General features: G+C 38.6%; 1 protein-coding gene across 3 annotated transcripts in view; it reads right to left on the reverse strand.

Annotated features, from left to right (window-relative positions):
- nf1 (neurofibromin 1) overlaps positions 1-26712 on the reverse strand; it is an 81779-nt gene that overhangs the window by 42852 nt on the left and 12215 nt on the right. The window contains exons 15-32 of one of the 3 annotated variants that reach the window (XM_023351450.1): positions 26559-26638; positions 26116-26239; positions 25765-26011; positions 23908-23981; positions 23513-23596; positions 21297-21677; positions 20775-20914; positions 19386-19508; positions 19203-19286; positions 18904-19020; positions 18366-18547; positions 18024-18235; positions 17197-17358; positions 16138-16235; positions 14825-14960; positions 9097-9159; positions 1078-1236; positions 92-189 (exon numbers count right to left, since the gene is read on the reverse strand). In XM_023351450.1, coding sequence (XP_023207218.1) covers positions 92-189; positions 1078-1236; positions 9097-9159; positions 14825-14960; positions 16138-16235; positions 17197-17358; positions 18024-18235; positions 18366-18547; positions 18904-19020; positions 19203-19286; positions 19386-19508; positions 20775-20914; positions 21297-21677; positions 23513-23596; positions 23908-23981; positions 25765-26011; positions 26116-26239; positions 26559-26638 — 2564 coding nt within the window. Of the gene's footprint in view, positions 1-91; positions 190-1077; positions 1237-9096; positions 9160-14824; positions 14961-16137; positions 16236-17196; positions 17359-18023; positions 18236-18365; positions 18548-18903; positions 19021-19202; positions 19287-19385; positions 19509-20774; positions 20915-21296; positions 21681-23512; positions 23597-23907; positions 23982-25764; positions 26012-26115; positions 26240-26558; positions 26639-26712 lie in introns of all 3 variants that reach the window. The other 2 variants (XM_023351449.1, XM_023351451.1) reach the window with 2 other exon arrangements.

Consider the following 26712-nt stretch of genomic DNA (forward strand, 5'->3'; position numbering starts at 1 on the left):
GATTAGTAATTCTGTATTAAAAAAAAGATCTTCCAAAAATGTCTTCCTGGTTTGCTCATGCTCTGTTTAAAAGAAAGGTATAATCTCTTACCTTCTTGCTGAATCAAAGTTGCTTTTAACAAAGTCATTAAAAGGCCTCATATGTTCTTCTTTCGTAAACAGGACATGGTTTGCAATACTCTGCAGAATCTAAAAGAAAAACACAAATACATATGGAAGGACTTTAAAATGACTTGCATTATTCTATCTACTTGTACTGATTACACATAAATGCATCATCACACGGGTTGCCTTCATCCAATTCCAATGCACATTCAAAAGACTAGGTTCAAGACATTCAATCACATAGCCAACTCCCTTAAATCTAGCCTTACATTGGGAAAACTTTCAAGTCCATTTTGCCTGGGCTTAAGCAAGACGAGAGGCTGAACTTCAGCCTGAAAAATCAACCTGAAATCAGTTTTTATTCAGATACAGTCGGGGTAAATTCAAAGTTGGTACTTTCATCAGATGTGAGACACGCATCATAATTGTGCATAAGAATAAATCAGAAGCAGTAAATCTGGATGACAACCATGGCTGAAAGCTATAATTATAAAATACTTAAAGGAGTTTGTGTCAATAACGCACATCATATCACAAGTCCACCACTCCTAGTTCTGACTACAGATCCAAACAGACCAGTTGCAGCCTGTGCACCACGAAAGGCTATTGCCATTACCCTTTTTCCTCTTATTATGATCTTGTGACAACACTGTCAGTTCTGAAAGACTTTAAAAATTAATCCATAGACGATGTCATCAGTTATTAGTGCTGTAAAGTGTGTGGTGTTGTATGACGTGTTTGTTGTCCTTTTGCAGCTGTGGGTCATTTTGAGGACACGTCACAAAATGACGTGTTCACACATAAGTCTGATTGCAGTCACATTATTTAGTAGTATGAGTGATCATGTAAAAATTGAGCAGGATTACACCATAGCATAATGTTCTTGCGAATGCAGTGGTAAGACTCTCACTGTATTATTTCATTGCTTTTATGTCAGCCCCTCCAAAGAGACATCTTGCTTTCTTGGCTTACCTTGGACATGAGCTTAAGACCTCGTTCCACTCTGGGCAGCGGCTTTTTATCCAAGATGCCAGCCTCATAGGGAGACACAATAGCCGGGTTGATGAAACGTAGGAACATGGCACTACCCACTGCACCTATGCTGTTCTGTGGGAACCGCTGACTCACAACCTGAATGGATAGGGACGTGTGGAGTGGAAAGGTGAGAGGATGGGAGGAAGACAATAAAGCAGAGAGAAAACAAAGAATGTAGAATAAAGAAGAAAAACAAAAAATTTGAGATAAAGAAAGAAGTGTTAAGGCAAATTTTCAACATACTTTTAAAATGAATGATTCTGAAGAACAAAATGTAAATGTAATAGGTGACATTACAGAGCAAAGTGAGGTTTGACCTGGCTAGTAAAAGTTTAGAAAGAGAAATGGTTGGAAGACAATCGCAGTTCATTTGGGGCTGTTTTTTCTGTGACAGTCTGGATATACGTTTCACAGGGGAGCAGTTTATGCTGCTTTGAACGCACAACCACTGGACCTTGGATTGCCTGCATCATTTGGTAAGTTGTGAAAGTGCATCCGAACTCTCATGCAGACCAAACAACTGGACTTTGGTCTGCCTGAAAATGTGGGTTTTGGTTCGCTTGGAAGTATAGTACACTCAGTAGTGGTTTGCTTCCAGTGATAAAGCAAACTAAAGGGATTTCAAGTTGAAACATCCTCACTCGCAGTCTGCACATACTTTACTTTCTGTACTGCTGCGTTTGGCTCATACAGGACAACATGTCATTGACTCACTACAGATTATATAATGTTTACAAGCCTGGGAGGATCATAGAACCACATAGTCATAAATTAATTGTTCCCAGTGATGATATGCGATCTCAGTTGCTTTATTAACATTATACATACTTATGCAACTTATCAACTTTTTCCTCTGCGGTCACAAAAACTAGACATCATGCAGAGATCCAAAGAAATTCCGGAACAAATAAGAATGAAAGTAATTGAGATCTACAGTCTGGAAAGGGTTAACTACACTACTTCTAAAGATTTGGGACTCCAAAGAGATGTTATCCACACATGGTGAAAACACGGTAGCTTCCCACTAGGTTGGCCGACCAAAATTACCCAACCTCTCTGATAAGGTTGGATAATTATCCGAGAGATCACAAAAAGCTTCTCAACAACATCCAAACAACTGCAGGCCTCACTTGGCTCAGTTAAAGTCAGAGGTCATGCTTCTGCCATAAGAAAGAGACTGGGCAAAAACAGAATGCATGGCAAGAGTTCCTTAACAAAAACCACTGCTGGCCAAAAAGAAGATTAAGGATCATTTCAATTCTTCAAAAACACATTTTGATGATCCTCAAAACCTCTAGAAAAACATTCCGTGGAGTAATGAGACAAAAAGAGGAACTCTTTGGAAGGTCTGTGTCCATTACATCTGCCATAAAAGCAACTCTGCGTTGCATAAAACGAACAACAGACAATATCTAAATTGGTTTTAAAATATGGGGGTGGTGTGATGGTCTAGGGCTGTCCTGCTGCTTCAGGATCAGAAAGATGTACTGTAATAAATGAAACTATGAATCCTGCTGTCGTCCACAAATTCTGAAGAACAGCATTCCTGCAGCTAAAGAAAAGTTCAATTCAAGACTTTCCTTTTTTTTTAATGCCACTTGAAATAAATTTTTAGACTCCCTTCACAATAAATCGATCATGTTTATTTGTATAGCAAATAAACACAAATATAAAACCTCAGTAACAAACAACATTTTGTCGAGTGCCATTATCAAACACACAAATACACATCAAATATGCTGGTCAGCGTTTCAATGATTATGAGCTAATATCTAAATTGGTTTGATGTTCTGAAACTCTGCAGCATGACAAACATGCAAAAAATAGGAAATCAGGAATATGGAAAACTTTTCCACACCACTGTACATAGACATATAAAATAAAATAATGTCTGAAAGATATTTGCTTTCAGAGGAACAATGCAGTTAGACAAGGCTTCATATTTAGAGGGTTACAGTGAACTATTAACTCTTAGCGGGGATACAGAACTATGTTGTACCATGTGGTAGTAAAGTAGCAGTAGTCAGATAGAAAAAAAGTGTCTGGCTCCCTGGGTTGAACACACAAACACGCAATTTGTGTGGCTATCTTTGTGGGGACTTTCCATTGACTTCCATTCATTCCTCCAGCCTAAACCTAACCCTTACCCTTATCCTAACCCTACTCATTACATACCTAACCCGAACCCTAACCAAAACTCAATTCACACCTTAGTCCTAAATCGGACCCCTGACCCAAAAACATAATTTCCTCTTGTGGGGACCAGGCTTCACTCCCCACAAGGAGCAATAGGTCCCCACAATGTAGTAGGTATCAGGAAAATGGTCCCTACAAGGTATTACAAACAACTGCACGCACACACACCCACACCCCGTAGGGCAAAATTAGCAACAATTAAGAAAACAGTTTTTGGACTATGGGAGAAAGCAGGAGCACCCAGAACCCACCCCTGCATGTACAGGGAGAACATGCGAGCTCCATGCAGAAAACCCCTCGACTAGGATCTGAATCCATGACATTTTTGTTGCAACAGTTCAAACAAATGGACGCCAATGCAGCCTTGTAAAGAAATATGGCCTGTAAATGTGCACTTTTTTGAAATTTAGAATTGATGCCAAAAAAAATCAATTATATTCCTTTTTCTATGTGGTTAAATCAGTTTCTTTTGGCAGTACCATGTATGTATGTTAGCAGTTTTTTTTATTTATTTTCATGAAGCATTCAGTGCAGAAGACATATCTGTCATTACTTACAATCAAAGTTTTAACATTTATGCTTTAACAGATTCTTTATGATTATTTTTTCTCAAGAAATAAGTGGACTGATACAGAAGTGATACATTGACAGCAAATACATGGTTAAAGTAGCATATGGAGTTTTTTTTTTTTTTTCAATCAGTTGTATTTGCAGAGTAAAGTGTTACTCAATTGTTCTGTGTAATTTCTTCAAAACAACTGAAGCAATGACTAAATTACTGCAAATGATGCCCGAAATTCATCTATTTCCATCTCAATCCTACCACCATTCATGAACACGGACATTGCAATAATGTTGGGGACGTTTCCCCATAACATTTGAATTATATTCCTTTGGGCCGACACCAGCGTCAAGTGATCATACTCGTAAAAGCAAGACGATACTGCAAACCAAAACCACTTTTCTGCTGGATTTTCCCCTGAGCTGCTCTGCGGTGCAAATCAAAGGCTAAGCCACACTTCATACCAGGTGGTGGCAGTATACACTAATAGGTTATTTGCTGATCTTCCAAAAAATAAAAAGGAGAAGTTAGATGGCTGGAGGGGATGAAAATGTCTGTAGATTTAAGCACTTTAGACTCTTTCAATATCTGGCTTTTTGACTAATGGTGTCAAGAAACATCCTTATCATAATCTATTTTTCCACTATTCTTAAAATTATAATAATGACATGTATTTGCATTTCATTTTCTGTTTAATTAATATTCAACAACCTGAACAGATAATCCACATCATGTCATCATCAAGTTGAATACTTCAAACTTTTTCCTCTGCGGTGACAAAGTTTTGAAAGGCAGCACTTCACCAATCCCAACAATCAGAAGTTGGCAAGATTGTCTGAACGTTACCTGATCCCACAAACACTGTAGTTTAGCAGCGCCAGACGCACTCTTAAGTCTCTTGTCCATAACTCTTCAATGCGCCACAGTCAGCTCTCTAGATCAGAGATGAAACTCGGATGGAAGTTTTTCTTACATTGAGTGATTTAGTGACCTCTGCAAAGTTCTCTGTACATGAAATTGAAACTGTCTGCATGTTTCAACTAAGTGGTCAGGTGTGTGTAATCCATCAAATGTCAAATGGTTGTCAGATTTTTCTGTCACCGTTTAGAAAAAACCATCAACAAGATGGAACATTTTTGGAAACCCTTGTTGTGGAGACATTTCAAGGAAAACACAGAGGATACCAAACAAGCAGACTACGCTTTGTGCTCAGCTAATCTGTCAAGAGGATGTGGTGGAAGCGGGGTACCCAACATGATATTTGAATTAAGCTTTTACTGCTTTCATTTTTAGACCACCAATAAAGTAAGCAGCGCAAATTCTTCTCGTTTTAGCTTTTAGTAGAGCTGTGTTTATTCTTACAATCTAATGAACATCTGCACCTCAGTTTCTTTCCCTCCTCAACGGGCTAAGCTGTCTATTCTATTTAGACTAAATAGATGAACACAATTTTATCATGCACTCTCTTTTGGTTTTCTCTGTTTATTGTAGGCTTAATAATTGTACCACAGAAGCCCGACCTTAACATAAAGCAAATAATCTTGGCCTGAACTGGCAAAAATCTGAAAACAGGATATGACTTGTTTTTGTTTTTTTGGTCATGTCTATCAAAATGACAGACAACGAAAAAGTCCAGTGCAACCGCTGGGTAAGATGCCCTCTCCTTACTGGAGACATGGAACTCTGAAAAAGTTCAAAATCTTTTGCATCGCTTTTTTTATTATTTTTTATTACTGCAACGTATAACATCACAATCTAATGGATTTACACTTTGTGTGGCCTGGTTGATTTGCTTCAAACTACCTAATTGACTTTTTCTCTTCTGCAACATTTTTAAAATTCACATGATAATTGGATGGGAAAATAGCTATAATCTTCTAGGATCTGAGAAACAAACTAATTTTGCATTTTCAAGTATCTTTGTATCTTCAACAAATGACTAACACTAATTATTAGAAAATGAACAGACAACATATTTGTAAAAATCAGTATTTTTTGCAGAAGAATGTAACAATTGGTGCTTTCCAGATGAATTTAAACTTACAAAGCAGCACATACATGTATATTCAGACCCATCCTTCTTCATTCTGAGATTTTTTTAAGTCACATGTTTTCATGCTGCTACCTCAAAAAATAAGCAAAAAAAAATTCACTCACCAATCAGCATAAATGATTTGATCAAACTTGCAGTAAACACTGAAGGATCCAAGTTTTGCAAATAAATGCCCCAATCATTTGTCAGTTTTGTAAACAGTTTCATTACTCATTATTTTAGCAACACCTTAAGTCACTAACTATGTAAAGACTTCCACTAATTTCATTCCACTTCTGGTTGAAGACTGTAACTCTCTACATCCCTGACCAACTGGTCAGACTGACAGACTGGGTCTCTATCAATGCTTGGGACTGATTTCCTCTGTCAAAGTATTCAACAAAACTATTTGTAAAAAAACCCAAAAACTTGCAAATGCTCAGTATTCATCTTATATATGTACTGCATATCCATGCAGAGTTCCTAAAACGAGGAAGTGCACAGCCAGGCACTCCAATGCTGAGAGTCAGGCTGGTGTACTCAGTGGCAAAACACTGGTTTTTGGATAAAACCAAGGTATTATGTACTTACTGCAATGATGAATTATCCTTTCACTGAAGCACAACCAGTTCATAGTTGACATTTCTAATTACATTTGAAACAGTGACTTCTCTTAAACCGTCCTGAATAAAAAACCTGGAAAACTCAGATGTTTGGTTTGAGACAACGGAAAATGTACTTTAACATTTTCAGAACAATATGCATTTTTACATTTCAAGCTTACAAAGTTAACTGTGATTAGTCACAGCCCTACAGTGTGATTAATCCAATTAAATTCTTTAATCGATTGACAGCACTAATATCTGTCAGCAGAGCTTTTCCAACATGGCAGGAACATCTATGAATATGGAGATATATCTATGCATCTACACACATGCATAGTATGGATGGATTTCCTTTAAATGCCGTTTTATAAAGTGGGATTATTGCGCAGGCTTTTTTGTTGTTACTCATCTGGTAGTGACTGAAAAGCTCGCAAAGTTCACTGAAGTAAATTGAAACTGGTAAAAGTAATAAAAATGTACTTAAGATTCACCTGGGAAAATAACACGGAGGGTTAGATTAGCTAAAAGTAAAAGGTTTGTTCAGTAACTAGCAGAATATACCACATTTCATCGTTAAATAAAAGTTGACAGCTAATTCCAAATCAAACTCAAAACTGTGAAAAATATCAAACTAGTTTAACTCTGACAAAAAACAGGCCAAGTTCTATTAAAACAGAAGAGAATCAACTCGTGACACTAAGCAGCAGAACTAAAACACACTGAAATGGGATGAAATAATCACAGTTAGTAACATTTAATCCAAAAGATTTCAAATTCTGCTGGAACCACAGCACCAAGCAACTCCCAGGATTTATCTGACAATCAGGTGTTTGCCAAAATCTTACAAATATGAATGTTTATAGATCTGAGTAAGCAAACGGGGCTTCAGCTCCTACTTGAACAAAAGCACAGAAAACATCACATCAACCAGATATTAACATCATAACAGCAGCAGAAACCCAAAGAGGGCAACAAGGGCATCGCAATAAAAAAAAAGAAATATTAGCCACGTTTATCTAGAGCAGCATTAGCATTATGCTAACCAGAGCACCATAAGTATCAAAGAAATCACAGAAATGTTCATAACTGATAATCAGCAATGAATAAATGACAGCAGCTGATGAACAGAAAAAGTAAACAACAAGAAAGAGCAGAGTGATATGTCAGCTAAAAATAATAAAACACAGAGGAACAGAAGCTGTAACTTACCAGCCGTCTGGAAAATCCTCTGCGCTGTTATGCAATGTGGAGAATTCGGTCTAAGCTTTCCCTCGACTGCCATCATCGCCACTATCAACTTTATTACCATAGTGACTCAAAACTTTCAGCCATCTTCTAACATGCTGGAGGCAAGAGTCTGAGTCCCCAAAGACATTAAATTCAGCTATGCAGAGTGGCTAAATGTTTATTAGTTTTTCCCTAGCAACCACACACGATTGGCCATTTAGCTGCATTTCTAAGGTAATATCAACAGTACCCAAAAAGACAACTGACAAGAACCTGTAGGAATTCATGAGAGCTAGTTGGGGGAAATAATTTATATTCCATTTAGGGACATACTATTAAGACAATCAGGCCAATACAATTTGTTTTTAGACAATTTATAGATTTTTTTCCCCCACCTCCACCTCAGGGAGGGCAGCGCCCCCTATGAACCAGCCACCACTGGTGAATACTTGAGTCAATGTGTTTTCTTGATTTTCTATTTTAAGAGAATTTATAAGACTCTCAAAAAATTTCACATTGTCATCATTTGCATGTAATTAGAGGAAAGAGATTAATATAATATAGTGTTGCCTATATATTATGGAAAAAGACCATAATATAAAATGTGGGATGTGCATTGTTCCGATTCCACATTACAACAAAACACAAAAAACACAGACCAGAGTCATGTTTTCTAACACTGTTAGTGGTTATTGTTCACAATAACCATGTTTCAGTTTGATTTTTTTTTAAATAAAGCCACTCACAAAGTCTTTTTTTTTTTTAAATGCGGTGGTATATATAAATGAAAAATCATCATTGTCTTCATAAATGACTTCAAACAACTAAACCTTTGCAGACTGGAGCACTGAACCATATTAAAGAATCACAAACAACAGAAAGGAAGTTTTTTAAATTTCTTAGCTGATAAGAAATGATGTCTTTAAGAAAAGTTCAGTACTTTCCAGCAGGTTAAGGCATGCAGCTTTGCGAGTGAGGGTAAGATGGATACATAGTTCAGTATTCAGATGAAGCAGCATGAAAGCAATGCAGACAAAATGCATTACAATATTTCCTGGAGCACCAACAGAGACACCAGAGAGGTAACAGTGAATGCAATTTCCCAAGAATTGTTAATAGAAAGTGAACAGAATGTTAAATAAAGATTCTTAGGACAGCATTGCACATAAAGTTAAATATGGAAAAAAATAAGAGAACAAATTACAAAAAAGAAAATTGAAAACAGTATTTTAAGAATGAAGAAAAAAACAGTAAAATGCTAAAATGCTTTTCTTTTCTTTTTTTTTGCTTTAGGGGGGAAAGTGTGTAGAGGAAAGTAGATTCACCAAACTTACTGCTTTTTTGTTTTCCTTTTTTTCTTTTAGTGTTGCCTTATTCAGTAGAGAGTGGCAAGTAGCCTACAGAACAGAGATGAGCACAATCATGGTCACAGCACCAGATACAAACAACAATCTCAACAATCTATAACAAAAGCTACACTCCTTCATTAAAGGACCTAAAGCAGAGTTACATATGCACAAAAATGCTCGTCAGTCAGTTGTAGAGCCTTTTGAAAGCACTGGCATTTATATATATGATCGTCAATTAAAAAAAAAAAAAACTTGAGATATTTTAATGGAAGCTGTCACAAAAGTCCTGGAAGTTAGAAAGATATGCTAATGATAAACAAAGAGACTTGTTTGTATGTTTCGTCATGGTTTTCCTCCCCCGAGGTGAGACTGTGATGGTTGAAGGAGGGATGTATGGCAATTCAAAAGTAACATTATTCAAAGAAAATGGTCATTCTAGAATCAATATAACGTTACAATTATAGTGTATACATTCCACACTGTTTGTAATTACAACACCTAATCTACTGCTAGATTTAAGTAGAGGCATTATGACATGTCTTCTGTTTGTCAGACAACCCCAGAGGAACATAAAAGTAAGATAGCATACATTTACTTTTATATCATAAAAATACATTAATATGGGCACTAGATTAACATGCTTTAGAGACTGGGTTCCTTACGGAGCAGCTGGTCCCCACAATGCTGTATGTGTTAGAAAAATGGTCATTGCAATGTATCAACTATAAGGCCACACACACCCACACACACACACCCTTGTACTCCTACACAAACCGACGACTTTGAATTGACTTTCATTCATCTTAGTGACTGCATTCAGACCTAACCAGGATATTTTCCTGGTTAGGTGCATAGACATGCACCAATCTGAAATTAATATCTATTTTGGTCTGGAATTTGGAAAAAAATCTAGGTTGGGTATCGGTGACGATGTGCCCAATCAATAAGGGCTGATCTATTCAATCTAATTCTATGCTTTGAGCACTAGATTTTAAAAAAAGTCCTAATTTACGTCAATTACGTTTTTTTCATATTAAAACAATTGTTATGGATATATCGTTCTGTGTCTTTCCTCTATTTCTCTATCTGCTCACATGCAGACTGCTGCATGTTTACCTAACCATAACGTACAAGACTGGCGACAGTCACACACAAACAAAAGCTGATTAAGGCAGGACAACACCCCATAGAGAAGGTGCAGAATGAGGAGAAGATAAAACCAGACCTGGCATTACAACCTTTGCTTCACTAGGCGTCATTCCTGAGGTGAGCTGAGAGGAGCCCTCAGCTCACTCATTTGTCATTTGGCCGCTAGACGGTGTTTGTTACGGTGGCCGACAGGTGCAAACATGCAGCAAACTGCAAAACGAGCCGCTAACAGGTGTGTAACGCGAAAACAAACACAAACAAAAACTGCTGCAGTCACAAATAAATGCTGCAAACACAAATAAATGCTGTAATCACAAACAAAATGCTGCAATCACATGAAAAAGGATCAAGGGGGAGAAACTGTGCAAATAGCAAAAACAACAAAAAGGAAGTGCTGCAGACCACTAGAGGGAGAGAGCAGTTCTCATAGCTTCATCTATCCATTTAGTTCATCCAAAATGCGACTTCTTTGAAATGTGCTGAGCTGGCGGTTGGAGAGCGTCTTCCACTCTAACCGCGGCCTGATCTCGACATGTCACTCTGTCGTTTCCCGCTGCCTGTTGTCTGTTCGTAGCGGCTCAAAGTGTGATATGAAGCTTTTCATACGTTTGTAACACAGTTACAAACATATTAATGGCGTTACAAACATTTGATATGTTTGATACAGAACAATTATAATATACATCTCTGGAGATTTCGATACTTCTGAAGTTATTAGAATTTATTGAACCTTCCCACAGTCTTTTCTTCCCTTACAAATTATATTTCTTTCCTTGGACTTTTTTGTATGGAAATTCATAGTAAGAAAAATATTTTAAGATGGTACCCCTTGAAGATCAAACAGAACACTTTCACTTCTGCTTTTGTGTGTGTGCGTGTGTGGGCGTGTGCGTGTGTGGGCGTGTGCGTGTGTGGGCGTGTGCGTGTGTGGGCGTGTGCGTGTGTGGGCGTGTGCATGTGTGATACACATTTCCATGGTTTTTAAGTGCAGAGTGAACTTTTTTAGTTTAGCTCCAGGTTTGGATGCAGCTTCCCAGAATGTCCCAGTGATCCTCTTACTCCTCCTGACCTGCAGCCATTTTGTTTGCATTTGTTTTGTTGATTGAAGGTTTTTGCCTCCATTTCTATTTTTGCAGCATTTTTTTGGTTTGCATCTGTTTTTCTGTTGCATTTCTTTTGTTTTTTACATGTGTTTACAGCTCATGTCCCTTGTTTGCAGCGTGTTTGCCCCTGTCGGCCACTGTAGTTTGTCACTCTGCATCTGTCCATTTGCATGACTTTGAACACTTGATCATTTTCGACATTAAAACCTGGTTTATACTTAACCAAATCTCATTATTTCTCAGCTTAATGACTTGAGGGGGTTTTGATCGGGTCCCAGAACTGGTAAACAGGCCTGGGTTTTGCACAAAAGAGAAAAAGGTGGAGCACAACCTAATGTAAAGAATATAAGATGTACAATACCCTTATTTGCATGCTTATACTAGCCATAATCAGTTTGAAATTAATTTAAATATCATGAAACATTACATTTTACTTCATATTGAAAGACCAAGACAGCCGACATAACACGGCTCCTGCCTGCCCAGCTGTACCGTTTCAAGGGTTGCATGAACAAATATTAATTCTCCTCCACTCATCATCTCCAGAAGGTCCACAGTCATCCCCAGAACAAAACCAGCCTTCTTTCAGGTTGTTTAGTCTTTTTAGGTCCCTGATTCTGATGCCATTTCCCAAACGGATAACGGCAGAAGAGATGACGCTCTCAACAACAGACTGATAGAAGATCTGCAGCATCTTAGCTTCCTCAAGAAGTACAGTCTGCTCTGTCCTTTGCTGCCTCTGCAGCTTCAACAGGACTTTGACTAACAAGATGATCCTTTTGAGAAAACACTCTGCTCGCTGCAAAAACAACCAAGACCAGTGTACAAGAGGGCCGAGACAGGCCAGTGTAAAAAGGCCTCTACACCGTGTTCCAAATTATTATGCAAGTGATATTTTCTCAGATTTTCTTAAATGGTCAATGCAAATGATGGTCAGTATAATTTTCAAGTCATGAACTATTACAGTATAAATCAAATTTTACTGAACAAAGCTCCATATGAGAACAGTATTTTTTTCAAAAATAAAAAACTCAAAATGCAAAATGTTCCAAATTATTATGCACAGCAAATTTTCTAAACATTTTATGGATTATAAAGAACTGCAAACGGTCATTCTTTGAATGTGCAGCATTAAGTGTTCACATGTACTAAAATCAAAAGCTATTTCAATCAAAAACATCTTAACAGACCAAGTTACATGTTAACATTGGACCTTCTTTGATATCACAGCACAATTCTTGATCCATTGAACTTGTGAGTTTGTGGAAAGTTTCTGCTGAATTTCTCTGCAGGATGTCAGAAAACCTTCCCAGAGCTGCTGGTTGGATATGAACTGCATTCAGATCTTCTGCTGGAGGAAACTCCAAAGGTTCTCAATGGGGTTGAGGTCAGAGGTCAGAGGAGGATGGCGACCACACACTGAGTTTCTCCTCTTTTATGCCCATAGCAGCCAATGACACAGTGGTATTCCTTACAGCATGAGATGGTGCATTGTCATGCAGGAAGATGATTTTGCTACAGAAGGTTCGGCTCTTCTTTTTGAACCATGAAAGAAAGTGATCAGTTAGAAAGTCCATATACTTTGCTGAGGACATTTTCACACCTTCAGGGACTATGAAGGGGCCGACCAGCTCTCTCCTCAAAAAATGACTCCACCACCTCCTTGCTGACGTCACAGCTGTGTTGGGACGTGGTGGCCATCCACCACCAATCCACTACTGCGTCCATCTGGACCATCCAGGGTTGCACAGCAGCCATCAGTGAACAAGTCTGTTTGAAAATTAATCTTCATGTATGGCTGGGCCCACTGCGACCGTTCCTGCTTGTGAGCTCTGGTTAGGGCCCCAATAGTAGCTTCATGCACCGCAAGCCTCTGGAGGATCCTCCACCTTGAGGTTCCAGAGGCTCCAGCAGCTTCAAATAACTGTTTGCTGCTTTGTAAGGACATTTTAACAGCTGCTCTCTTAATCCGATGAATTTGTCTAACAGAAACCTTCCTCATTCTGCCTTTATCTGTACAAACCATCTTTGTTCTGAATCTGCCACAAATCTCTTCACAGCATGATGACGCTTCAGTTTTCATTAAATATCTAATGTTTTCATATCTTGTCATACGGCACTACAATATCTGATGATTTTCATCAGCAGAGATCCTTTCTCTTTCCCATATTACTTGAAACCTGTGGCCTGATTAATAATGTGGAACATCCTTCTTTCCTTTAATTGAGCTCACCAGACAAACTAATCAACCCAGTTCTCTGAAATTAATTATAGTGATTCAAAGGGCCCTGACACACAATACTATCTATAAATTTAATAGCACAACAAAAACTTTTAGCTTTATGACACTTAAATCCAATTTGCATAATAATTTGGAACACAATGTAATCAAGCCAAACAAAATGAATTCAGTTGGAGTATCATCTCTGATCTGAATGCTCTCTGAGAGCTGATGGCGGCGCGTTGAAGAGTTATGGACAAGAGACTTTAGAGCGCTTCTAGAGCAGCTGAACTACTGGATAATTCTTCCACTGAATGTTCAGAGAGTCATGGCGACTTCTGATCACTTCAATCGGTGAATGTTACGTTTCAAAACTTTTGTCACTGCTGAAAATTTTTTTTATGTATTCAGCTTGATGATGGCATAATGTGGCTTATCTGTTCAGCTTGTTGAATTTTAAACAGAATGAAAATGAAATGCAATTACATGTGATTTTAAAAATTGATGGGAAATAGCATATTGGTGTATTATCACCACCACCTGGGATGAAGTGTGGTTTAGTCTTTGAGTTGCACCGCAAAGCAGCTCAGAAGAAAAATCCAGCAGAAAAGTGGTTTGAGTTTGGAGTATTGACTTGCTTTTATGAGTATGAGTGCTTGATACTGGTATCGGGATACCACTAAACAGTAAAAATAATAATAATAATAATAATAATAATACATTTAATTTAAATTAGCATAGAGCAGAGTAAGCAGTAGAAACTAAACTGAAGTATTTAACTCTGCAACTCCTCTCATCTTTGTAACATTTTGGAAATAAGGGGTATTACGTACTTGACCCAAACATTGCAAACCAAGGTAAGGCCATAATAATTTATTATTACCTTTTAGACACAACAACACCTCGCAATCTGTTTAAAGTTTAGTAAATCTCATTGCGGTGGAAAGTCGTATTTGTCTATATTAATCCTTCCAATATTTTGCAATTTCTGATGATCAGAATATGTCTTGGATATTCATGAAGGCAGACGTAATAAATGTATTGCTCCAGATTTGCTACGCGATTCTGTGTGCGTGTTGTTTGTAGATCAGGTTTGTGCATGACATCCATTTTGTACCTGTTTTTATATATGTAACCCTTTAGAAGATCAGCCCTAAGTGTGCATAAGCAGACATAGGATGAGACTGAATGATCAGTAATGGGACAATGAGAAGACAAGAGGCAAAAATAAAGGGAATACCTGGTAGAGGCAATGGCAGACACTGCGAAGTTGAGGGGGGAAGTCGCTGGATGAGCCGATTATGGCCTGGAAGAAGCGCTCAGTGATCTGAAGCAGGTTCCTCTGGTTCTCCTCTAGATTTTCACCATGTTCCAATCTGATGAGACAACAACCAACAAGTACCTGTGTGACTCATGGTGCCCTTTAGTTTGAAAATTGTCACTAGTTTGGCTACTTATTAAAGTGTAATTAATCCTTCTGTAAAAGCAAACCCCGCTCCTGGCACATTTGTAAAATTCCAGCAAAGTGGGCGGAGCCAAGAGACACGACTGAGTGTGGGGATAACGGGATTGTTGTCAACATAGTCACTTTGTTGCTGTATTTATGGAGTTTTCAGGCTCCTTTAGTGACTGTTTTAAAACCAGCAACCGGTGATATTTCTAGCGACTCTTTTTCTGTGTTGTTGGAGACTTTTGTGGCGACAACGCTCTGCAGCTCAGCTGGAGCCTGTTTGTTCTGGGTGAGCAGCAAGAGCAGCAATTAGCCTCTCCCACTTCTTAAACACTGCAGTTGGTCTCACATTGACTCCTGATTCACCACCAGGCAGTGGGACTGTGGGGGCTGTGAGGGTCTATGCTTGTACACCTGAACGCCAGGCTGTGACAAAGTTGTACCAAGCTGTATCGCTGCAACCAACAGGGATTTTCCACTTCCTCAGAATCGTTAGATGGAAGGAGGCCATACTGGTAACGGGACACAGTGCATTTAAACTGAACTGGCTCTAATACAAATCTCTTGTTCTTATCCCATTAGCTTATTGTTGTCTTGCTCTAAAAATACAACCATTTGTGATTTTAGAACTCGAGAGCAAGTCTGCTGAAATTAACAACCAAATGTACACAAAGACCAAAATAATGATCTCCTTCAAACTAACATTTCCATATTAAGAAAAAAAAATTCCTCAGGATGGAAATTGAAGCTTTTGTAGTTTCTTTCTGTGATTTGTTTTGAAGCAGTGAAAGGTAAAAGCTTTTGGTTGGTTAGGAAATCTTGTTCAAAACAAATGCCCATGTGCAACATTAAGATGGGTAAGTAAGTAGAATTTAAATAACATGTAATGATATCCAAAGTTAGATGCAACCTAGCTCTATTAGCTGGTTATTGGTAGCAAGATCATAGTTGGTATATCAACATAAATGGAAGATCATATTAAAGTGGCCAACAACTGCCTTCTGAAAAATTTAACTTGACTTGTTTTAAGAAGGTTTTGACCCAAACTGTGTTTTAGTGATACACTGGTGAACTGTGAGAGGTGCAGAAATAAAATGACTTGCCTAGTAGGGTCCACTTCAAAGCTGATGTGTTCAGGGGTTGAAATAACTCCCCTTAACAAGGGCTCCAATAACTTCTGCAAGTATGCTGCTCCATATACCTGTTATAACAACAAAAGGTTAACCTGTCGTGTTTGATCTAAATTAGGTCAACAATATGTTTAATGTGAGTAATGACCTGGAACCAGTTACAATGTAAAGACTCTATATTTGTGGGCTTAAATAGCATTTCACTGACAATGTCTTCATGTTGCATATAATTACCCAGTAATATTTTTACATTTCCTGTGGACTTAGCATCTATGAATACAAAAACACAGTAGACAGCCGGTGGAGAGCCATTGGACAGCCAGTGGACCACCTCAGCGATCCTATCAAAGATTTAAGGACAAAGCTCAAAAAGCAGCCGGCTCTGTTACACCCGTTCTGTCAGTTGGAACAGGCCAAAATTCCTCCCAACTATTGAGAGAAGCTTCTGGAAGGAGATACAAAACGTCTGACCCTAGTCATAATAATGAAGTGTATGTAAGCTTTTGACTTTAAAGAAAGCAACAACAAAATTGCCTTGAAAAAAATCTCTCCCTCAACACTCTGGCATTTAAACATAGAACAAATGTTGGCAATTCTAACTGACCTAAAACAGGAAAAATGTGTGAAAGAAATGCATGTGTGTATTTTTATAATGTGTGCAAACTTCTGGTTTCAACTGTATATGTCTGGCACTAAACTCAATATTTGCCTGTGTCCTCAGATGAAGCACATGTCTAAAGTCTCTCCATAAACCCAGAGTAAAACAATTAGTCAATAATAAACTAATCAACTTAGTTCTCTTAATCATAGAATGACAATGTTCTGATCTTTTACCACATATCAGTGATATCAGTATGTTGTACAGTTCAGTCAGAAATATCAAAGCTTGCCTTGAAATATTTACAGTGACTCTTTCTCAAATTTATGAGTCATGTAAGAGTGAAATTTGAGCATGCGGTGCTAATCCTGATTCTTGTGACCAAAGCATTTTTAGAACCTCTACTTTGCTCTAACTGTGTTGTTTGTTTTCACCTTGAAACAGAAGGTCATTATTTTGCTGGCGAGGCTGTTCCCTCTGAAGAGCGTCTGCATGGAGTCGGCCAGTTCCACCTCTTTAGAGAACATGTTCCACAACAGCTGGTAGAGTAAGTGGCGGGAGTCGAAAAGGGTCACCAGAACTCGAGCTAACTCATCCTGGAAATCAGAGATGAGACGGGTCGTGACCACAAACACACTTTGTGCAAAGGCTGACCGTTCCAGAAACTAATACTCTTAATAAACAATAACCATCAACCAAAATAACTGATATTATTAGTTCTGATCCAGCAAACAACAGAAAGAATTCACAAGGGTAAGTAAACATGACAACTGACATTGTGCTGGGATTTTAAAAAAACATTTGCATTTAGACCTGGTCACATTTATTTCACAAAATCCCACCAACGCAGCACGGAAACATTATTTTATGCAATGTGGTGATGTTAATGAATGTAGCATAAACACACGTTGTTCTTGTGCAAAGGTGACTTAGTGGACATTTAATACTGATTTAAATAATGCATTTATTTAAACCATAATAGCTGAAGTGTGCTTTGATGGAGAATTATTCAGATTTAACTGTAAATAAAAACACCAAGAAACATTCAGAAGTTCAACAATTATAACAGCCTCGCTACAGAACTACATAACTGTGTTGCTTGGAACACATTGGTAATAATACCTTGGTACCAAGCCAAAAGTCAAAAACACAAACGCATCCAAATGCAAATTTCTTCTTCTGAAAAGCTAGTACAGTCTGCAGAATACGAGTATCTATGCAAATATTTTAACTGATCATACAAAAAAGCTGGACTACATACCCACTGAGAGCCAGGAACAACATTAGCCAATGCCATAGCAATGGGCAGCTCTCCTTGGTCTCCCATCATGGTAACGAGCTCCACCAGCCTCTCAAAGCGGTCAGCTAGGACTGTCTCTGCCAACGTGTCGAATTCTGTTCCCTGTTGCAAAATCTTGGTCAGCACCTCCATGAAAGTGGCTCGAGTCTGCAGATCCTTGTGATAGCCTAAGCCTGAAAAAAAAAGATCAAACATGATACACACTGCTTCCACTTGGCAGATCTTAACAAAAAATTTAAAAAACAAAAAGAAAAGTCAAATAAAGTCTCAACATTCTGGCAAAACCCATAGCAGAATACTGACCAATGGAATGCATGAGGCCACTGTCCACATTAGCATTGAGCAGGTTGGACATGGCCAAGATGGTACAATGGCGAAGGGACGCCAGGCGCCGGGACATTCCTCGTTTCCTGCCCCCCACTGTCTGACCCTCATCTTCAACCTCGCTGCAGTCATTCAACAGGTTCATGAACAGGGTGAAATACCTGCACACAGCCACAAAGCACAAGGTCTAACATTTCACCCCCGACTGAACACACCATCATCATATTTTAGATTTTCTTCACCATAAGTTAGATTTAATTTCACCGGACGACATAATGGGGGAGGGTGATACATTATATGTGTATTGTAGACATAGTGACACTTGAAATATGTGACAAACACATTTATGTAGAAGTTACGTACTGCACCTTTAAGTGTTTCAGATATTTTCTTTTCATCTTTTATTTGGAAAACTAATTGTTCAGTGCTTATAAAAGCCTAAAATTATTAAGACATCGTCCCTTAACTATATGAAAAATAATGTCACTAGTAGTGTTCTTTCTGGATTTTGCCTTACTTGAGGAAGAGCTGAGACTTTGCCTCCATCAGTTCGACACCATCACCCTCCTCTGGCTGTAGGGGCAAACCTGCCAAAAGGGAGACAACTGCCTCCATACTAGCCTGGTCCAAGTCTCTGCAGATTACATGCAAGGAAAATGTTGAGAGGGAGGTGTGCGCCGTGTCTGGATTTATTTTGTAAGTAAACAAACTTTAAATAGCACCTTTCACTGGTCAGAAATCACAAAGTGCCTTAAAGCAAAAACTAGCATTGAAAACTAAAAATAGAAAACCATAAAAGAGTCCAAGGAGCTGCACCTTGTCAGACACTTGATGTCATCATCAGCAGCCTGGTTAGAGGTTCCCATTACCCAGTCTGTCAAGTACTCCACCATCTTGTTCCTTTAAAGAGGGAGAGGCAAGAAATGTTCAACACATATAAAAATAATAATGAGTTTATTTTTGCAGAAATCTCAAGTCTAGTCAGCCTAAAACACTGACCTGAACTTCATCTCCTGGCAGAAGGACAGGTCATCCCGTCTCTCCATCATCACCTCAACCAGCTGGCAGAGCTTGGTTTTGACCTGAATTGCATGCACCACATTGGTCAGGCCACGCACATACCTGAAAGACGTAAAACAGATCAGAAGACCTAAAACTGGGGGGGTTTTCTCAATATTTCCTTTCCATATTTTTTAAAATGTGTAACAGCTGGAACACACTGAGAGACATGGATGATGCAAATCAACACTGTCCTGTGTATGCTAGTATAAAAAGTGTTTGTTTTAAAACCATAAAACATAATGCGGTTTCATTGCTGCTTAATGAAACCGTTATTTCTAAATTACAGCATATTATTTGACTCTGACATGCTATTACTATAAGTACTGATTTTTATCACGCTCCAAATCACACTCGGAACTTAACTTACAAACATATGGTTCTTTTTAAGCTTGAGCAATGGTAGAAAGCCATTGAATATCAGTATAGAAAAGAACTCAAAGAACACAACCAAATTCTTTGCAAAAATAATATGTTGATCTTCTTCACTCAGTGCATCAAAAAAAGCAAAGTTTCCATCTGCTTACAGATCGCTCTTACCCTACCAGCAAAGTTGTGGGACCAAGGTGATGGGGGGACATAACCATTACCATACAAAGGCACTTTCCTCTATGCCAAGCCATATGTTCATATGTTCACTCCCCCAACTCAGCTCACAGACTTGTGTTCCTCTTGGCCAAGGATCCCAACTCATCAAGCATAACAACCAAAGGAGAATAACTGCTTACATTGTCTAATCAGCAGCAGGATTGTTTCCAGAGTACCAAGAGTTTCCTTTTTGTACATCTAGACTTACAAGAGCACATGGACACTGACCTCTCTTACATCAGTCACTGCACAGACGCTGCACCACTAACTAATTTGATACGCTTCTTGGCTTACAATTATCAGCTAAAGACCAATTCTCCCTTATTAAAGGTAAACTATGTAGACGGCTTCAACTCCTTCCAAGAAGTTGGATTTCCACAGGAGAAAGACTCTGCTACTAGAGATCCAGTTAAGTTAAATGTACCAAAGCTTGAAATCTGTCTGTACATGTCTACCTTTGATCACTCTAGTCCACCTTTTCTTTAATGGCCTGCTTTAGCATGTTTTAAGCAAGAGGAATTCCATCAGTAGAATAAAGTTCCTGCCAGAGAACTGAACCTCTTTGCTACAACAAGTAAGGAAGGGAAACCAATTACTTTTGGAAGTAATCTGGAATTAATAAGGATCATTAACACGGATCATGTTGTTATAAAAAAATGTTTGCTGCATACAACTAACTCCAGATGTCAGCTCGTTCAAAATGAAAGAAAAATAAAAAATCATTTTGTTTTTGGGCCCTACCTGACCAAGTTGAGCATCATGGTTTCAATGCTGGCCTGTCCCAGGTGTTCAGAGCTGCCCTCTGTGTGGTTATCCAACAGGTTTTTCATGATGGCTATAGTCTGCTCCACAAACTGGGTGTTCGCATCAGTAATGGGTACCTGAAAACAATTTTAGAGGGACTGATTATACATCATCACATCAATCAAAAAACTAAGTAAATCAACTTTGTGCTGTTTTCACTAGTTGGTGAATCCTTCAACCTTAACTCAGACTAATTATAAAAACTAGTTTACAAATGACACACAAGGTAACAGAGTTCAGAGTCAGGTTGGAACCAATTCAATCTTGAATGTTTTGGACCTAAACCACAGAGGACAATCTAATCGAACAATTTAAATAATAACTACAAAGGTCCCTGTTTGTAATAACTACGAACAGAGACTGCTTCCCAGTTTTATTGTGCTTACAGATACTTCGCTACCTTTTTTATGGTTGATATGTAGAATTCCTAATAACAGATAATACAATAGCTAAACATACCTGTCCCTGAGCGTCAGAGAACTTTCCGATGCTGTTTTTCAGTTTGTTGAAGAGCATGGGATAGAGTGCAGGACTCAGTTCCAGTCCCAGTAGGTCCTTGACATTGGTGCGGACATGAAGGCCCACCCTGTCATGGCCACACACCAACAGAGACAGCAGTCGGTCCAGGAAGCGGCTGACGGGCGTCTCGATGGAGGTAGATGAAGGGCAGGAAGAGGGAGCCGAATTGGTCATGTCACCGGGCCCCACTGAGATCATGGAGGGTTTGCGGTCACTCAGTGGGCCCATAGGTGGGCTGTAAGTGGCGAGTCCTGGAGTGTTGCGCTGCTGAAGACATACACCTCCCAGTGCACAGAGGAAGCCTGTCATATTTATCCACTCCTGCTGTGGGGACACAGAGAAATTCTGTGATGATCTATTCAAATCTTCAGTACTAAATAAAGTCTGCTTTGAAGTAATGACTCCACTCCATTTAATTTCTAACCACAGACAGGTGAGACAGAAAACACAGAGCTCAACTGTAACAGACTGTTCACACAGTGACATTCATAAATATTTTTATGGACAGTGACAGAAACTCAATTTTACCATTTCTGATACTCTGGCAACATTTATTGTTCTTTCAGCTAAAGAAAGCTCTAACCAATGGCAGTGTGATAGCATATTTCTGTATTAGGTCTATTTTAGTATGCTTTTTTTTGTTTGTATGTTTTAAAGTTCAGCAGATTAATTTTGTTAAATGCAGTGAATATGTAAATGGAATCACTCTTCAACCAAACCATTTCCCTGAGTCAGAAGCTTCAGTCTGAAGCCAACTTCGTATTAAAATATTTATGAGGTTCCAAGAGGCTTCACCGCCGTTTGGGTACAAGAACAGTAAAAAAAAAAAAAAGGTTACATACAGTTTTAATTTATGCATCTTTTGTTGGAATGTTTTGGTAATTTGATGACTGCATGTCCTAAGTACGGCCAGACGTTCTGAACAGCCACACCGGGCCACATGGTCCTGAACATCCGGCATGGGGTATTCCTGGTTTCTAATGCTGAATTCGCCCCCTGCTGTATGGGGACAGGTACTACCCACACAACACAAATTCTTTTGCTCCACCTTCAGCGTGACAAATGGGCCTTTTCCACCAATGTGGCTTATAAAGCTGGATTTGTGATTCAATTTCAGCAGGTTTGTGTAGTTACATTCACTGACTTGTGTATGTTAAGGAAAAAATATTATAAAAGAAATACATCAGTGTGAAGATGTTAAGCAGGTTCTTGAATAAGTTTTGCTCCAAATGTTCTGAACAGAAAAGTTCAGAATTTTATGACATGTAGCATGAAATCTGTGATTCACACTGAGGAACCTGTCAAGATCTAACAGTAGTTTTGTGTCTGTGAGTAATAAAGAAATATTCACAGTTTAGTTTGTTCCAACAGGTTTTAAATAAAATGTACTATTATTATAATTATTATTAAAACTACTCTACTAAAACCAGGATCTGTTGCCATGGTTATTTGACAGCCTTCTGGGTATCTGTGCTAATTTACATAATGCATTTGTGGGTGGAGACAGGGCAGCACCTGCAGCTGTGCTCGATTCCTCGCAAATTGGGATGTATGAAGGAAAGATGTGCAGCTACATGGGTGCACACAATTTTGTACATCAAAAAAAATTGTGTGCTGCACTGTTCAAAGTTTGTCCCTGCACCAATTTTTATTGTGAAAACTGTGGACTCTTTAATGCATGAGGCCTCTGGTCTGGCATGCTGTTTGGATGTGGTGCCTTCTTGGAGGAGAGCATTGGCTGACATGCTGCTGCCAAAAATTCAACATTGTCCCTCTCCTGTTATTAACTCTTTACTGTTCATTAACATAGAAATTAGTCCTATATCAGTTCATTTGTTTCTTTTTTGTGCAACTGCTCTGGCCACCTGCCGTGACCCCAATCAGTAATGGCAAATGTTTGTGCTGGCTATGTTTATTTGAAAAATTTGATTTGGTATACTGTTACTCTAAGATGGATTGGATTTTAATTCTGTCTCTGCTGAAGAGGTGACCACATGTCTTCTCTCCTCAGAGACAAAACATTAACATCTGTATCGCTGACAGTTGTGAAGATTTACATTTTCAATTATAGATTTTCATAAAGTTTGTATTTAGGTAGTAAAGTTCAATTGCTTTGACAAAATAATCAGGTATAGATTGACTAACAACCTGCTTACCTGTCCATCATCAGCCTTATTTTTAGGAAAGTTGAGTATCTGTTTTGTGCTCTGGTCCCATTTGGCATAGGTGTCCTCCCAAGCCTACATGAAGCAGCATGAGAAAACAAAGTGAGTAATAGTAACAAATCCAAAACAACTGACAGGTAACAGGTACCTAAAGCTTAATATTTAGACAGTAAAGCATATCTGCTCCTCAATGAAGTAAAATGTTGAAAAAAGATAGTTAGCTGCCCCTTGTTCTTTATTTTAAAAAAGCATACACAGAGGGTTTTAAAAGCCTGATAAATACAGTTCATAAAACCTTAAAACTGCAACTAACTTTAAACCAAACTGAAAGCTATTACTAAAAAGCAAACATTCAATGGAAGCATGTGAGAGTGGAACACTAATACCTCAATGTTTCCTGGTGTAGGGTGCTCTATTCTTCTCAATAAGGCCATCACTCTTTTTTGTAAGGTGGAGCGGCCTGTGGGGGGGGAAAAAACATGTTGCTAAGGAACAACTGTGGAAATCTGAAAAAAATTGGTTTATCTTCTGAATGTCACAGGGCTATGATACATTTACAGTGGATGTAAGTTTAAATCCCAGGTTTATGGAATCTGAAAAATTTGCCAATTTAACTCATTTCAAAAACTTTCTACATTTGGTGTGACTCTGTGTTTGATTACAGTACACCCCTGGCTGACCCATGACAGGCTAATTAGACCTAAGTGAGTGTTATACTGGAGACTCCATGACCAGCCCAAACTGTTTCCTTCCTCTTCAGCCACAGTTGCTTCTTAGGGCGGGGACCTTCAAACTGCTTGATGGCTCTCCACTAAGTGTCCCCTGATTCCAACCGGTGCTCTTCCACTAGATCGCCTCCAACAGGTACAGTTCCAGTCCAACCCGGCCAGATTCATTTTAAATTAGCAGATCCAGCGTGGCTCTGCCCGGCTGTGCTCAGATTGTCGTACCTACTAGCTACAACAAGTCAAGTACAGTGCGGAAGCTGTGTGACTGACAGCTGACCCCATTCATTGATTGGCTCGTGATTTATGCCACTGAAAACTCCAAACAATATTTCTCAGTGGTCCGTCAGCTATGAGAGAGCTGCTCAGTATGGAGGAGCATAATCATGTGTTTAATCACGAGCAGCGATAGGGGCACATACATTCGTTAATATTAGGATCAAAATGGCCGCCGCAGTGCTGTAGCAGCTCGTCTCTGAAGAACGGGCAGCGATGAAGAAGAGTGAAGCGGTGCAGCATGTGGTCAGCGTTCTGTCAGGGCTGCAGTTTTGCGCTCAGGGTGTAAAACACCAGAAATAGATCACATTAGTTTGGTGTGATATGAATTTTGTTTTATTAGCGCTGTCAATCATCCTAGGGATCATGCTGCTAAATTCGAGTCCTTTACTCCCTGATTTTATATTGGTTGTTTAACCAGGTAAAAAAAAAAGATTATAGAAGCAGGCAAACATAGGCCTGTCGCAATAAGTCAATTAATTGCATGATAAATTAAAATGAACTCAATAATTTCCATTGGCATAATTTACTGTTTCTCTCTTTCTACCAAAAACTGGATGATAAAGTTTTCAGCTTGCTGCTTTGGTCTCTACTAGCCTTTTTTGAAGGACAGTTTTGTTTCCAGAGACTTTATAATTCATTTCATTTGATGTTTTGCTTTTGTTTTTTTATTTTGTATATTTAAAGAGTCTTAAAGTGTCCGTGTTAAATGTTTATTAAAATTTAAAGTTTATTGATCTTTGAGAATATCTTCTTACATTGTTATTATTATGCCATTACTTTCACATTACTTGAAAATGATCTCAAAACAACAATATTATTGTTTATCGCAATAACTTCTGGGACAATTTATCGTCCAGCAAAGTTTGTTATCGTGACACGCCTATGCAAATACAATGAACTGCTGACAGCAAAGCAACACCATTAATATCAAATAGATGACTCAGTAAACTGATCAATATGGCAAGATAGTGGCATATTGGTCATGTGCCCATATAACCAATATTCTTACAATAATGATAAGGATGTAAATAAGGTGTGATCAAACATGGTTATGCTGTCTAGAAATGTAACAAATTTTTTATTTAATCTGGTCTAAATTATATGATCGGTAAATTTAGATCAACTGATTACTCAGAACAAATTTTTTTTATTTTTTTTTTTTCATGAATCAGCCAATCAAAAAAATCTAATTACCAGGGCAGAGGCTAATTTAATGAAATGCAAACCAAAAGTACAGACCTGTTCCTATCATGGTGCTCACAGAAGCCAGTTCACTGAAAGTGGCATAGTTGGGGAGAATAGTCTGGACGGGCACCTCATCCGCTGCACTGCGGATGTCTGCCTCTTCACATAGATGACGGAAACATGACATGGCCACCAGCACCGCCTCCGTGTCTGGGCTCCACAGGAACAGGTAGAGACAGACCTCAAGTTTAGTCTGCGCCTGCCGACAGATGGGAATGCCACCCCCCATAGTGGCACACTCCTGGGATAATCAGGACAAACACATTGTTACGCATAATTAACGACATGCACGCCGTTGCAGCTTTCAGAGAAGCATTGTGCCACTAATAAGAAAACAGACGGCACCTTGTTCTTGAGCAAAAACTTGTTCCTGCAGATAAGGATCTCTCTCAGCCATTTCAAAACCTCTGTTCTGTTCACCATTTGTTGGCTAATTAATTTTCGGCAGATTAGGAAAAGCACCTGCGAACTGAAAGCAGAACAAACATAAAATATATACATTGATGGATTGGTCCACAAAGGATGTATATTAAAAGGCTATAGCAGGGACAGTCATGTCTGCTGGCAGTAAGATAGTAAATATAATGATGAACGTATCCATATGTTAAAAACCATTCTAATATATACACCTTTTCTTCTAAAAAAAATAAATAATAAATTAGATTGCACTGAACTACAAAATGTGTGATTAATTATAATTGATAGAATTAATTAATTGATAGAATATCAATAAAGTATATACTATTTTATTCTATTCTATTACCAGAGGCCAGGGGAGTGTTTAGTACCTGATGTCCCAAAATGTTTCAATGGGGGCATCAGGATTCCACAGCTCTATGGTCTCTGGCTGGTGCAGAACTAACAGAGCCTGAAAATTAAACAAAGAGAAGAGAGGGAAGGAAAAACAAAACTCTCTACATTAGTGAATTACTGCCACGACAT

Source organism: Xiphophorus maculatus, chromosome 18 (genome assembly GCF_002775205.1).
Source record: "Xiphophorus maculatus strain JP 163 A chromosome 18, X_maculatus-5.0-male, whole genome shotgun sequence".
In the NCBI taxonomy this organism is placed as follows: Eukaryota; Metazoa; Chordata; class Actinopteri; order Cyprinodontiformes; family Poeciliidae; genus Xiphophorus; species Xiphophorus maculatus.